The sequence below is a fragment of the Panthera uncia genome, chromosome D1 (genome assembly GCF_023721935.1).
Source record: "Panthera uncia isolate 11264 chromosome D1, Puncia_PCG_1.0, whole genome shotgun sequence".
Lineage (NCBI taxonomy): Eukaryota > Metazoa > Chordata > Mammalia > Carnivora > Felidae > Panthera > Panthera uncia.
This window is the reverse complement of record NC_064808.1, coordinates 50,311,847-50,327,473: the sequence shown is the minus strand read 5'-3', so window position 1 is coordinate 50,327,473 and position 15,627 is coordinate 50,311,847. Positions and strand designations below refer to the sequence as shown.

Genomic DNA, 15,627 nt, shown 5'->3' with positions numbered 1-15,627 from the left:
TCTATGTGTACAACACATCTTAATCCATTCTTCTAGCAATGAACACTTGAGCTACTTACATGATTTGGCTATTGTAAATAATGCTGCAATAAACAGAATGGTACACATATCTTTTCAGATTAGTGTTTTCATACTCTTTGGGCAACTACCCAGCAATAGAATTACTTTGTCATATGGTAATTCTATTTTTAATTTTTTGAGAAACTTCTATACTGTTTCCCACAGTGCCTGCACCAGTTTGCATTCCCACTAACATTACAAGTGATTTCTTTTTCTCCTCATCCTTACCAACAGTTACTGTTTCTTGCGTTTTGGATTTTAGCCATTGTGACAACTGTGAGGTGATATCTCATTGTGGTTTTGATTTGCATTTTCCTGATGATAAGTGAGCTCAAAATATTGAGCATCTTTTCAATTGCCTCTTGGCCATTTTTATGTCTTTTTTGGAGAAATGTCTGTTCATGTCTTCTGCCATTTTTAATTAGATTATTTGAGGGCTTTTTTTGTTTTTGTTTTTGTTTTTTGGTGTTCAGTTGTATAGGTTCTTTAGATATTTGGATATTAACCCCTTCTTAGAAATATCATTTGCTAGTATTTTCTCCAATTCGGTAGGTTGTTTTTTTAGTTTTGCTCATTATTTCCTTTGCTGTGAAGAAGTTTTTTATTTTGATGTAGTCCCAAGAGTTTATTTTTGTTTTTGTTTACTTTGCCTTAGAAACATATCTAGAAAAATACTATACTTGTGAATACTACGGTTTTAGGTCTCACATTTAGATCTTTTATTCATTTTGGGTTTCTTATGTATGGTGTAAGAAAGTGGTACAGTTTCCCTTTTTTGGATGTAGCTGTCCAGTTTTCCCAACACCATTTGTTGAAGAGACTGTATTTTCCCCTTTGCATATACTTTCCTCTTTTTAAATAGATAATTGGCCATGTAATTGTGTGTGGGTTTATTTCTGGTCTCTCTTCTGTCACATTGTTCAATATGTCTATTTTTGTGCCAGGGCCAAACTGTTTTGATTACTACAGCTTTGTAGTATATCTGTGAATGTGAGATTCTGATACCTCCAGTATTGTTCTTTTCAAGATTCCTTTGTGTATTTGGGGTCTTTTGTAGTTCTACTGAGATTTTAGGATTCTTTGTTCTAGTTCTGAGAAATATGCTGTTGGTATTTTGATAAGGATAGCATTAAATCTATAGATTGCTTTGGATAGAATGGACATTTTAACAATATTTGCTCTCTAATTCCATGAGCATGGAATACCATTCCATTTTTTTCCTCATCTTCAATTTCTTTCATCATGTTTTATCGTTTTCAGAGAATAGGTCTTTCACCTCCTTGGTTAAGTTTATTCCTACATGTCTTATTATTTTGGGTACAATTGTAAATGAGATTGTTTTCTTAATTTCTTTTTCTGCTACTTTATTATTCGAGTGCAGAAATGAGACAGATTTCCATATACTGATTATGTATCCTATGACTTTCCTGAATTCATTTATAACTTCTAGTACTATTTTAGTGGGTTTTTTTTTCACTTTTATTTTCAGTTTTTATCACTGTGGGTTTTTCATATAATGCCTTTATTATGATGAAGTATGCTCCTTCCAAACCTACTTTGTGAGGGGGTTTACCATGAATGGATGTTGCAATTTGTTAAATGCTTTTTCTGTATTATTGAAATGATCATGTGGTTTTTATCCTTTCTTTTATTGATGTGATATATCATGTTGATTAATTTACAATTTTTGAACCAACCTTGCATCCTGGAAGTAAATCCTACTTGGCTATAGGGAATGATTTTTGTAATGTATTGTTGGATTTGATTTGCTAGTATTATGTTCAGGATTCTTGCATCTATGTTCATTAGAGATACTGTCATTTAGTTCTCTTGTTTTGTAAGTGTCTTTACCTGGTTTTGGTATCAGGATAATGCTGGCTTCATAGAATATACTTGGATGCTTTCCTTCTGCTTCTATTTTTCAGAAAAATGTGAGAATAAGAAGTATTAACTCTTTAAATGTTTAGTATAATTCACCTGTGAATCCATCTGGTCCTGTACTTTTATTTTTTGGTAGTCTTTTGACTACTGACTCAATTTCATTCCTGGCGATTGGTCTATTTAGATTCTATATTTTTTCTTTTTCTTATTTTCTATTTCTACTTGATTCAGTTTTGAAAGAGTGCATCTTTCTAGAAATTTATCCATTTCTTCTAGGTTGTCCAATTGTTGACATGTATTTTTTGTTGTAATATATATATTTTTGTATTTCTGTGGTATCAGTTGTCACTTCTCTTTCATTCTGATTTTACTTATTTGGGTCCTTCCTCTTTTTTTCTTGGTGAGTCTGCCTAAAGGTTTATCAATTTTGTTTCTCTTATCAAACAATGAACTCTTGGTTTCAGTGATCTCACCTATTAGTTTTTTAGTCTCTATTTCATTTATTTCTTTTTTTTTTAAGTTTTGATTTAAATTCTAGTTAGTTAACATATAGCGATTGAGGAAATGAGATGGGCTCAATTCTTGCAAACGGTGGGATTAAAACATGGAGTTTTTTAAAGGTCAGTGGGCTTAGCTGGGATGGATCGCAGAAGGCATTGCCTTGCTCCTGGAGAGAAGAAAAGCAAATAACCCAGGGGCAGACAGCGTGCAAATAATGATTTGAAGAACGCCTGGAGTACACACAGAGGGAGAGTATTCAGAGTATTTGCTGTTCTCAGGGCATCCCAGATATGGCACATTCACAGAGTCTCCTCTCCAGGATAAAGGAGCTGGCTGGCACTATTTTCCTCCCCTAACTCCCAACATAAACACAGAGCCACCTACAGGAAGTAGCAAGGCACCAACACTGGCTCCCTAACTTGCTTACACAAACCACATTACTGGAGTAAAATACTTATATCATACAAATAAGTTTTTTTAAACCAAAGACTGTAACAAGAGTTGAAGAAAGGCACCATATCATAATAGAAGGGTCTATCCAATAGGAAGGCCTAACAATTGTAAATAATTATGCCCAACTTGGAACACCCAGATATGTAAAACAATTAACATATATAAAGGAACTCATTGATAATAACATAATAATAGTAGGGGGATTTAACATTGACATCAGTGGACAGATCATCTAAGCAGAAAACAACAAGGAAACAATGGCTTTGAATGACACACTAGACCAGATGGAATTAACACATATTCTGAACATTTCATCCTAAAGCAGCAGAATATTCATTCTTTTTGAGTGCACACAGGACATTCTCTAGAATAGATCACATACCAGTTCACATATCAGGCCTCAACAAATACAAAAAGATTGAGATAATAATATGCATATTAAAGCATGTGGTCTGAAAGACCACAGCACTATGAAACTTGATGTCAATGACAAAAAAACGTTTGGAAAGACCACAGAAGTATGGAGGTTAAACATGATATTAAACAATGCGTGGACAACCAGGACCTTAAAGGAGAAATAAAAAATACATAGAAACAAATAATAATGAAAACATGATGATCCAAAATCTTTGAGATGCACCAAAAGCAGTCATAAGTGGGAGGTGGGCAGCAATATAGCACTACTCAAGAAGCAAGAAAAGTCTCAAATACACAACCTAACCTTAGAGCTAGAGCTAGAAAAAGAACAGCAAATTAAGTCTAAAGCCAACAAAAGAAGGGAAATAATAAAGATTAGACCAGCCATAATGATATAGAAACAAACAAATAAAAAACAGTAGAACAGATCAATTAAACCAGGAGGTGGTTCTCTGAAAGAATTAGTAAAATTGATAACCCCCTAGGCAGACTTATCAAAAAGAAAAGAGAAATTACCCAAATAAATAAAATCACAAATGAGAGAGGAGAGATCACAACCAACACGACAGAAATACAATAAATTATAAGAGAATATTATTGAAAATTATATGCCAGCAAATTGGATAATCTGGAAGAAATCAAACAATTCTTAGAAACATATAAACGACCAAAACTGAAACAGGAAGAAACTGAAAACTTGAACAGACTAATAACCAGTGGAGAAATTGAATGAGTAATCAAAAATCTCCCCCAAAACAAAAGTCCAGGGCCAGATGGCTTCCCAAGGGAATTCTGCCAACAATTAAAGAAGAGTTAATACCTATTCTTCTGAAACTGCTACAAACAAACAAACAAAAAGAAATGGAAAGAAAACTTCCAAATTCATTCTATGAGGCCAGCATTACCTTTATTCCAGAACCAAAGACCCCATTATAAGGGAAAATTACAGGCCAATATCCCTGCTGAACATGGATTCAAAAATTCTCAACAAGATACTAACAATTTAAATACAACATTACATTAAAAGAATTATTAATCATGAGCAAGTGAGATTTATTCTTGGACCACAGGGGTGGTTCAGTATTCATCAATCAATCAGTCTGATACACCACATTAATAAAATAAAGGATAAGAACCATATGGTCCTGTCAATAGATGCAGAAAAAAAATTTTGACAGAGTACAACATCAATTCTTGATAAAAACCTTCAATAAAGTAGGGATAGAAGGAACATATATCATCATAAAGGCCATGTATGAAAGACCCACAGCTAATACCATACTTAATGGGGAAAAACAGCTTTCCACCTATAGTCAGGAACAAGACAGGGATGTCCACTCTTACCATTGTCATCTAACATAGTACTGGAAGTCCTATTTACAACAATCAGACAACAAAAATCAATAAAAGGCATCCAAATAAGCAAGGAATAAGTCAAAATTTCACTCTTTGCAGATGACATGATGCTCTATGTAGAAAACCCTGAAGACTCCACCAAAACATTGCTAGAATTGATACATGAATTCAGCAAAGTCCCAGGATACAAAATCAACGTACAGAAATCTGTTGTGTTTCTATACACCAATAATGAAGCAACACAAAGAGAAATCAAACCCCATTTACAATTGCACCAAAAGCCATAAGATATCTAGGAATAAACCCAGCCAAAGAGGTAAAAGTTCTGTACTCTGAAAACTATAGAACATTTAAGAAAGAAATTGAATAAGAATGCAAGCTGGTGCAGCCCTTCTGGAAAACAGTATGGAGGTTCCTCAAAAAACTAAAAATAGAACTACACTACGACCCAGCAATTGCACTACTAGGCATTTATCCAGGGGATACAGGTGTGCTGTTTTGAAGGGACACATGCACCCCCATGTTTATAGCAGCACTATCAACAATAGCCAAAGTATGGAAAGAGCCAAAATGTCCATTGATGGATGAATGGATAAAGAAGTTGTGGTATACACACACACACACACACACACACACACACACACACACACAATGGAGTATTCCCCGGCAATCAAAAAGAATGAAATCTTGCCATGTGCAACTACGTGGGTGGAACTGGAGGGTATTATGCTAATTGAAATTAGTCAGAGAAAGACAAAAATCATATGACTTCACTCTTATGAGGACTTTAAGAGACAAAACAGATGAACATAAGGGAAGGGAAACAAAAATAATATAAAAACAGGGAGGGGGACAAAACAGAAGAGACTCATAAATATGGAGAACAAACTGAGGGTTGCTGGAGGGATTGTGGGGGGGGATGGGCTAAATGGGTAAGAAGCACTAAGGAATCTACTCCTGGTATCATTATTGCACAATATGCTAACTAATTTTGATGTAAACTAAAAAATAAAACAAAATAAAACAAGTTAAAATTTAAAAAAGAAAGAAAGAAATTAAAGAGGACACAAAGATATGGGAAAACATTCCCTGCTCATGGATTGGAAGAACAAATATTATTGAAAATGTCTACACTACCTGAAGCAAACTACACATTTGATGTAATCCTTATCAAAATGCCACCAGCAATTTTTCACAGACGTAGAACAAACAATCCTAAAATTTGTATGGAACCAGAAAAGACTCTGAATAGCCAAAGCAATTTTGAAAAAGAAAAGCAAGGCTGGAGGCATCACAATTCCAAACTTTAAGCTATATTTCAAAGCTGTAGGCATCAAGACAGTATGGTGCTGGCAGAAAAGGACACACAGATCAATGGAACAGAATGGAAAGCCCAGAAATGGACCCACAACTATATGGTCAAGTAATCTTTGATAAAGCAGGGAGTAATATACATTGGAAAAAAGACAGTCTTTTAAAAAAATTCATTGGGAAAATTGCACAGAAACATACAAAAGAAAGAAACTGGCCCACTTTCTTGTACCATAAACAAAAATAAATTCAAAATGGATGCAATACCTACATGTGAGAAAGGAAACCATCAAAATCCTAGAGGAGAACACAGACAGCAAACTCTTTGACATCAGCCATAGCAACTTCTTGCTAGATACATCTCTGGAGGCAAGAGAAACAAAAACAAGAATGAACTCTCAGAATTTCACCAAGATAAAAGTGTTTCTGTGCACAGTGAAGGAAACAATCAACAAAACTACAAGGCAGCCTATGGAATGGGAGAAGATATTTGCAAAAGACATATCTGATAAAGGGTTAGTATCCAAAATCTATAAAGAAATTATAAAACTCATCGCCTTCAAAATAATCCACTTAAGAAATGAGCAGAAGACATGAAAAGACATTTTTTTTCAAAGAAGACATACAGATGGCCAACAGACACATAAAAGGATGCTCACCATCACACATCATCAGGGAAATACAAATCAAAACTACAATGAGATACCACCTAGCACTTGTCAGAATGACTAAAATTAACAATTCAGAAAACAACAAATATTGACCTGGATATGGAGAAAGGGGAATGCTCTTACACTCTTGGTGGGAATGCAAACTGGTGAAGTCATTCTAGAAAACGGTATGGAGATTCCTCAAAAAGTTAAAAATAGAACTACCCTACAAGACAGCAATTACACTACTAGTTATTTACCCAAAGGATTCAAAACACTTATTTGAAGAGACACATGCACCCTGATGTTTATAACAGCAATATCAACAGTAGCCAAATTATGTAAGGAGACCAAATATCCATTGACTGATAAATGGATAAAGAAGAAGTAGTATATGTACACAATAGAATATTATTCAGCCATCAAAAAGAATGAAATCTTTCCTTCTGTAACAAGGATGGAGCTAGAAAGTATTGCTAAGCAAAATAAGTCAGTTGGAGAAAAATGCCATATGATTTCACTCATATGTGGGATGTAATAAATGAAACAGATGAACATAGGGGCAAAGAACAAGAGAGAGAGATAAATCATAATACAGGATCTTAACTATAGAAAACAAACTGAACATTGCTGGAGGGGAAGTGGGTGGGAAGATGGATTAAATGGGTGATGGGTATTGAGGGCACTTGTGATGAGCACTGGGTGTTCTATGTAAGTGATGAATCCCTAAATCTACTCCTAAAGCTGATATTAATTTATATGTTAACTAACTAGAATTTAAATAAAAACTTGAAACAGTAAAAAAATAAATAAATGAATAAATTATTATGAAAAATAACCACTCAGTTAAAAAAAACAATTAAAACAAAACAAACAAAAAAAGCACCTTTGTGATCTTGTGAAATGTTCCCTAAATAGGATCCCCACAGAAAATCTGTTCATAGTAAAACAGAGTTTGAGTTGTTCAAATTGAAGATTTTCCATTGAATAATGGAAAGTTTACACTAAAATTCACAGATACATAATAGAGTAGAGGAGATACTAGCAATATCTAGTGAAAAGGGGGCTCTAAGATTTAAATTATGCATGGAGATTTTGCAAAAATATGCAAGAAAAACAAAATTAATAGAAAAAGCAGGCAAATGATGTCAAAATATAATTCACAGCATGAAAATCACAAACGGTTAAACAGTATACGAACAATGCTGAGTTATCAGGAGAAAATCATATTAAAATAATGAGATACAATTTTATATCCACCAAGCATTAAAAAACTACCATCAATTGGTGTAAGGAATGTGAAGAATTAAACTATAGAAGAATTAAACTATAGGAATTTCTAGTGAGATTTTATAAGTATTTTGGAGACAAATTTGGTAATTCCTAGTGGAATTAAATGTTTTTACTTTATAACTAAAAAAACCCACTCCTACACATATACCTATTTTAGGACTATAAAAGAAGTATACAAAGATATTGACGTTAGCAGTAATTATAGGTCATTCGGGTGTTGACTACTTATATAAAAAATGCACATAATGGGAATTGAAATGAATAAGCAATGAAAAAGAATGACTTATGCAGAACAACATGGACAGTTGTTTAAGATTTAGTATTGAGTGAAAACAAAGAATAACATCAGATTTATTATCCAATATTATTTATAAAATTCAATATCCAAATAATCCTCATGAACATGTAGCTACATAAGCATATCTAAAATTAATTGAAAAGACACATTTTAAGAACACTGGAGCTTTGGGGCGCCTGGGTGACTCAGTTGGTTGACCATCAGACTTCTGCCTAGGTCATGATCTCACGGTTCATGAGTTCGAGCTCCACATTGGGCTCTGTGCTGACAGCTAGGAGCCTGGAGCCTGTTTCAGATTCTGTGTCTACTTCTCTCTCTGTCCCTCCCTTGCTTGTGCTCTGTCTCTGTCTCTGTCTCAAAAATAAGTAAACATTAAAAAAAACAATAAGAACACTGGGGCTTTCACTTTTCTAAAGAGAAGAGGAATAGGAGCAAAGTTGAGATATGCAGGAGACAGAGAAATAAAAATAGAGCAAAAGAAGGCCTTTAAAGAAACTGATGCTGATGCCACAACACAGGGAACAGAGTCAGTGGTATTGTAATTGTGTTATGTGGTGACAGATGGTAGCTACCAATGGTGAACATAGCATAACTGTATACATTTGTTGAATCACTATGTTGTACAACTGACTAATGCAACATTCTGTGTCAACTACAATCAACTTTTAAAAATAATGAAAAATAAAGAAAGAAAAAAAAGGAACTGATGATGCTTGCTCCCATAATTTGAGGCATATGAATATTTCACATGAGGCTCAAAATGAAAAATAAAATAAACAAATCATTCTTTCTAGTATATAGCTGTATATACATCACATTTGAAAAGTCTTTCAGTACAGCAAAAAACATGATAGGATTTTCTTTAAGAAAAGCACGTTGCATTTTCTCAGGAATATATTTTTCAAGTTACTCTACCATCATTATCATGATGCCATCATAAAAGTCATGACAAATTAATACCAATCCATTCAATAGCATGGTTTGGGAGGTACCTATCTAACAACGGTCTGTTGGAAGCCCATGAGAACTTATGAGTGAGCTTATTGGACCCATGGAGGGCATCGAGTATGCATGTGCAAATGACTGTGAACATGGATGGATGAATGTAAGACCCCTATACCCAGGAGATTAACTGTCCACAGAACACACAATGTTGGGCTGGATTACCAGAGCTCCTTGCTTTTAGAGAGAAAGAAAATCATTTTCTTCTCCTTCCTGCCTGTCTGTCCCAAGACGGCTTTTTAGGCACAATAAAGTAGGGATGGAGTAGTTCCCAGAGGGAAAAGTCCCTGAGGCCCTGGAGTTATAACTACACCCAGATAGTTCAGGAACTAACCAGAACTCCAATATCAGTGGAGCCAGACCCTTGCTCACATCCTCTGTAAGTGAGTCTGGATAGAGGGCCCCTGAGAGGCAGCTATTCCAAGATTAATCAGAACATGGGGGACACCTTTCTTTTCAGTACAGATTTGTGCTCCATTCCATTCCTGAGTCAGTACTGCTGAAGCAGTCTGCAAACCAGGTTGTAGAGATTTCATCCTGTCTCAGGTCAGGAAGCAAATGTAAGAACCTGTGTTCTGGGACCTTCCTTTTTGCCCTTCTGTTGCCTTTTCTGATCTTTTACTGAGTGGTGCCAGATTCAGAGATGCAGGAGTTTGTCCATAGGAGATGAATAGGGGTGGGGTGGAAAGCCTGAAGAGTGATCATCTGCAGCTTAATTTAGATGATTTGGAGTTTTCAGCTGAACATACTGAAGGGGCGTTAAGGCAGAGAATCAGCACACAAATGCTTGAATCATGGAGGAGAAATTAAATTTAATCTAAGTAACATTAGAGGTTAAAGACAGAGACCACAATTTAGGGTCAGTGGGAGTAAGAAAGTAGTTCCTCAGATTAAGCTTCATCTAAAGAATTTCTAAAAGCTATGCTGTAAAAACAGAAAACTATGCCCAGAAGATCATTGAGGTATCTATTACTGGTTGCACTCAGTAATGTCCTAAACAATATTTTGGAGAGATGTCTCAACTTCTGAGTTTCTGGAGTTAGGTGGTCCTTATAATTAGTAATTAATACATAATAATAATAATAATAATAATAATAATGGACACAAAGTAAAAGGAAACAAGAAGAAAATTGTAATCTGAGCAGTGAAAGCAGGAGTCAGAGTTGTAAGTGCAAAAACAAGGGACATTCCAGATTTCTGGAAAATGGCCCAAGGATTTTATGTGCATGGGGGTGGAGGTAAGAGAAACCTAGAAACATAAAACAAAATGCCAGATACGATATGCGTTTCTGTATCACTGTGGTGACACAGGACACAGGTATATTCATATAGTCAGTGGTTTGGACCTAACTTTTATTTCTTCCACATCCAGACACTGCTAATTAAGCTGGAAATACAGATAATATCACTGAGTCTCAGTTGTCCATTTCAAAAGATAAATTGTTAAAATGGTGTACTTAACCTACCTACTTCAGAATGTTATGAGTCACATATGAAATATGTTTAAAATTCATCCCAAAATTGCCAAAGTCACTACTAATGTATTCTGCTAGAAAGAGAACAAGAATTGGAAGCCATCTAAATCTCTTCTACATATCATGTGGGAGCCATGCCTGGCAGGTGCCAGCTGCACAAACCCTTGCTTAGGGAAGCAGAGGATCAGGAGTAAAGAGAAGAGCCCTGGAAGGGAATGCCATTCCTTCCCGCTCTGAGAGCAAGCCCCAGCCATTAACAGGGTCTCCTGATGGGGAGAGTTTAACAGCAGCCTGCAGCTGGGGAATAGAAAATCATATCTGGAAACAAAAATACTATTTGAGCCGCTCCAGGAAAACGAGTGTTTCTAAAGTGATGGGGTTTTGGAGTTGTGGGGGTTTGGAGCTGATGGCCAAGAAAGAATTCTTGAGATGTGTTTGGTGCAAAAAGGTGATTTTGTTTTATGATTTTTTTTTTTTACCTCAACACCTAGAGTTTCTTGTCTCGCAGCTTCAAAGAATGAAGAGGTAGACACAAAATGAGCAGCAGGCAAAACTTTATTAGAGTAATATAAGAAAGTAGGAATAGGGGCGCCTGGGTGGCGCAGTCGGTTAAGCGTCCGACTTCAGCCAGGTCACGATCTCGCGGTCCATGAGTTCGAGCCCCGCGTCAGGCTCTGGGCTGATGGCTCGGAGCCTGGAGCCTGTTTCCGATTCTGTGTCTCCCTCTCTCTCTGCCCCTCCCCCGTTCATGCTCTGTCTCTCTCTGTCCCCAAAAAAAAAAAAAAAAAAAAAAAGTAGGAATAGAATGAAAGCTCTCTTTATAGAGAGGAGGTATTTCAAAGTGAATGCCTGTGACTGTAGGCAAGGGTCTTTGTTTTATAAGGTTTTGGTCACCACCTCCCTCCCACCTTTGTTTCTTCTCAGGTCCAACCCTTATTGGCTGGGTAACTCTAAATGTCAACTCATTCCTTTTTGATTGGCTCATTTCTTTTACATGAGGGGTGGTCCATGGCCATACCCTTCCTTGTGCGTCATATGTTTTATGGTCTACTACTCACTTTTCCTCAGGTCTTTTGTCAAATTCCTGAGGGGAACCTGAGGGGGAATAGCGGCATCAGTTACAGTCTTAAGAGGAACCTTACACCCAAGAGGGTTTACTGTGGTCAGACACTCCCAGCATTATTCCAAAATATGTGTTTTTCCCCATCCAGGGGCCTCAGGTCCTCATCTTTCCCTCTCGGCCAATTTTATTCTATATTTCCCTATCATAATTTTATTAAACCACAGGGACAGGACCCATGGGCAGAAAGAGCTGCACTGGGGTTGTGAAGAGTGACCAGTTATATACCATGGAGTTGAGGGAGGTAAAGGCAAAAGGGAGGCCTACAAAAGGACTTTCATATGTTAAAGATACCTGAGGCCTTGCTATTGTAAAGCTAAGGTTGTTTTCTCTCTAGTCAAGCATTAACATTAAGTCAGTAGGGAGTTAATGGAGAAATGCTACACTGTGTATTTGCTTCAAGTATTTGTCAATGGGCTGCAGGTTATAAAGGAATTTAACTATAACTACCATTTCCTTCTTGCTTTTGTTCCCCACATCATTGTGGAAGGGAGGGTGATATTGGGGCTCTGGGAAACTAAATCTATAGGTTTCTGGAGATTAGGTTGTTGACAAGATTGCCTTTTTCTTATAATTTACTATGACTTATGTGAACTGATGGAGACTCATATTCTGCATGACTGTGGTCTCTATCAGCTAACCATTTGTTTTCCCCTTTCCTTTGTTCTTGGGCAGCTAGGAGTGCCTGAGCAATGTCACACATATCTCACTGCCACCGCCCCCCCACCATGGGGTGGGGGAGGGTGGTGTTAACTTTTGCTTTGCCCTCAGCTTTCCTAATACTTCCTCATCATAGAGGTATGAAAACATTGTTCCGATCTGAGTTCATGATTTAATAAAACTCTCTTCCTTGCTACTCTAACCCCTATGCCAAACTATTCCTCCTCCATCAGATTCTGTTGTCAAAACTATTCATTGTATCACTGGTGAAGTTTGTGTTTTCTTTTTTATAGAATTGATGGGGCAAACATATTATCATTATAATTATTCATGAGATGCAGAGGAATCCTAGAAATTACTCCAACCCAACCCACTGTATTAAGCAAGAAGATCAGCGTAATACAGTAATGAGTGAATACAATTGTGAGGTATAATTTTCCTTGTTGGTAATGTGATATTATAACATATCTCATTGGATGCTGAATAATTCAATGGGATGAAGCCCTAGGAATTCTAGAAATTCCAAATCAATATGCAATTTATCTTATATAGTGAACCTCAAGAGTAATAAATAGGGAAGTATTTAAACTCCCAATGAAAAAGTGTTTCTAAACCCACAAAGTAATGGTTTAACAGAGGCCTTGGTGCATGTAGATAGATTCAGCTACAATGGACTGCATGATTTGAAGTACCCCACAAAGACCTGATCCTCACCTTTGACCAGCCTTCAGTTATCTTTCAAACCTCATTCACAATTCAGGAGGACAAGCACCTTAGAACCCTTCACCCTTAATGTAAAGGAGAGAACCACCTCACTTCATTTAAATTAATTTTCGCCAGCCTATGTCCCATGTCAGAGGTACTCAGTCTCCTCTACATTCTCCTAATTGTGCAAGACCTGTCATTTGTTCTTATTTCTACCCATTGTTTCCTGAATGATCTTAGTTTGCTTCCTTGAAAAAGGGACAGTTTCTTTTTCAACATTGTGACCCTGGCACCTAACAGAACGCCAGGGGAGGACGTCAAATGTTAGAGAACATGGCAACATCGAACTGGGCTTGGAAACAGAGGAATGTGTACCTGGATCATTATACTAATAATGGAAAAATAAAATAGAAACGGGATGCAAAAACTTTAAAGATAAGACTTCATCACCCTCACACTATTGCAACCAGAACAATCAAGTTTTCACCTTGTCTGATGGCAGGTATCGGTCTCACAAAGCTATGTGGAATTGCTCCTTCTCCTCTTAAGATTGTTTCTTCCCAAAGTTAAGAATCGTACAAATATGAAGATATATAGAAAGGAGAAAAGCAATTTTTTGGCAGGATCCACAACTCCCTCATTAAATGACTGTTGAGATAATGAAGATTAACTTTATTTACAAGGCATCATCTTTTTTTAAGTTTTTATTTCTTTATTTTGAGAGAGAAAGCATATAATCAGGAGAGAGGCAGAGAGAGGAAAGGAGAGAATCCCAAGGAAGCTCCATGCTGTCAACACAGAACTGTGAGATCATGGCCTGAGCAGAAATTAATAGCTGGACGCTTAACTAACTGAGCCACCCGGGCACCCCAGGGCATCATATTTTAAATCTGTAATTAAAACAAACTATAGCTGAAAACTCAGAATGGGGGTGACATGAGACCCAGGGACATTTATCTGTGTCCCTATTTGTGCCAGGTTCTGTTTCCTTATCTGTGTAAATGGTTACAGTTGAATTGACAAATTGGGGGAAAAATTTTCAAAAAATAGTTTTCTAAGTAATTTTCTCCTCTTTGGTTTCTGCAAACATTACAATTCTATTAAAAATAAACCTTGAACAAATCAAACATGTAAAAACAAACCGTATTACCTCAGTCTTCTATACTGTTTAGTGATAGGAGTGGCCCTGGAGCATGGCACAAAGGATAAACAGATGAATTCACATGGCTCTGGATGACCAGCTAGGACTCACGAGTTTCACCTAACTAAAGCAAATTGTTCTAAATTCATGTGTCTTAAGTCAGTATCTAATTTTTATCCTAATTTTACAGATCACTGAAAGAAAGCTGCAGAAATATATATGACAAAATATGACAATATACCAAAATGGCACCATCACCTCTGAGGTTTCAGACTTCCTCCTGAATTGTTTTGTCAGGTCCCCCAGCTGGAAGTTCTGGTTGTCCCTGCCCCTCAGCCTTCTCTTCCTTCTGGCCATGGGGGCCAATAGTGTTCTCCTGATCACCATCTGGCTAGAGGTCTCTCTGCATGAGCCCATGTACTACCTGCTCAGTATCCTTTCCCTGCTGGACATTGTTGTCTGCCTCACTGTCATCCCCAAGGTCCTGGCCATCTTCTGGTTTGACCTCAAGTCCATCAGTTTCTATGCCTGCTTCCTCCAGATGTACATCATGAATTGGTTCTTTGCTATGGAATCCTGCACATTCATGGTCATGGCCTATGACCGCTATGTGGCCATCTGCCACCCACTGAGGTACCCATCCATCATCACTGACCAATTTGTAGCCAAGGCTTCCATTTTTATTTTGGCCAGGAATAGTATTATTACAATGCCTATCCCCATTCTATCATCCCAACTCCATTATTGTGGGACAAATGTCATTGACAATTGCATCTGTGCCAATATGTTTGTCTCCAGGCTCTCTTGTAATGATGTCACCATTAGTCGCATCTACCAGTTTGTTGGAGGCTGGACACTGCTAGGATCTGACCTCATCCTCATCTTCCTCTCCTACACACTCATATTGCGAGCTGTACTGAGACTCAAGGCAGAAGGTGCTGTGGCCAAGGCCCTGAGCACATGTGGCTCCCACTTCATCCTTATCTTCTTCTTCAGCACCATCCTTCTGGTCTTCGTGCTCACTCACGTGGTGAAGAAGAAGTTCTCCCCTGATGTTCCAGTCTTGCTCAACGTCCTCCACCATGTCATCCCTGCAGCCCTCAACCCCATAGTGTATGGAGTGCGGACCCAGGAGATCAAGCAAGGCATCCAGAGATTACTGAAGAAAGTGTGCTAATAAGGACAAGATCTCTGCATTCCTAATATAGGATGAGTTTTGAATCAATAATGGGTGAGTGGGCTGGAATTCATAGCTATTGGATATTGTGTCTTCTTTAATAAAACTGAAGTTTCATTGTATGTTT

At 37.1% G+C, this 15,627-nt stretch overlaps 1 protein-coding gene across 1 annotated transcript; it reads left to right on the top strand.

The window, feature by feature from the left end:
* The first annotated feature begins 14,548 nt into the window (after window positions 1-14,548).
* LOC125913686 (olfactory receptor 56A3-like) lies at window positions 14,549-15,621 on the top strand. Its single transcript, XM_049618881.1, has one exon. The coding sequence runs from the start codon at window positions 14,553-14,555 to the stop codon at window positions 15,498-15,500; it is 948 nt and encodes a 315-aa protein (XP_049474838.1). The 5' UTR covers window positions 14,549-14,552; the 3' UTR covers window positions 15,501-15,621.
* Window positions 15,622-15,627: the final 6 nt, after the last annotated feature.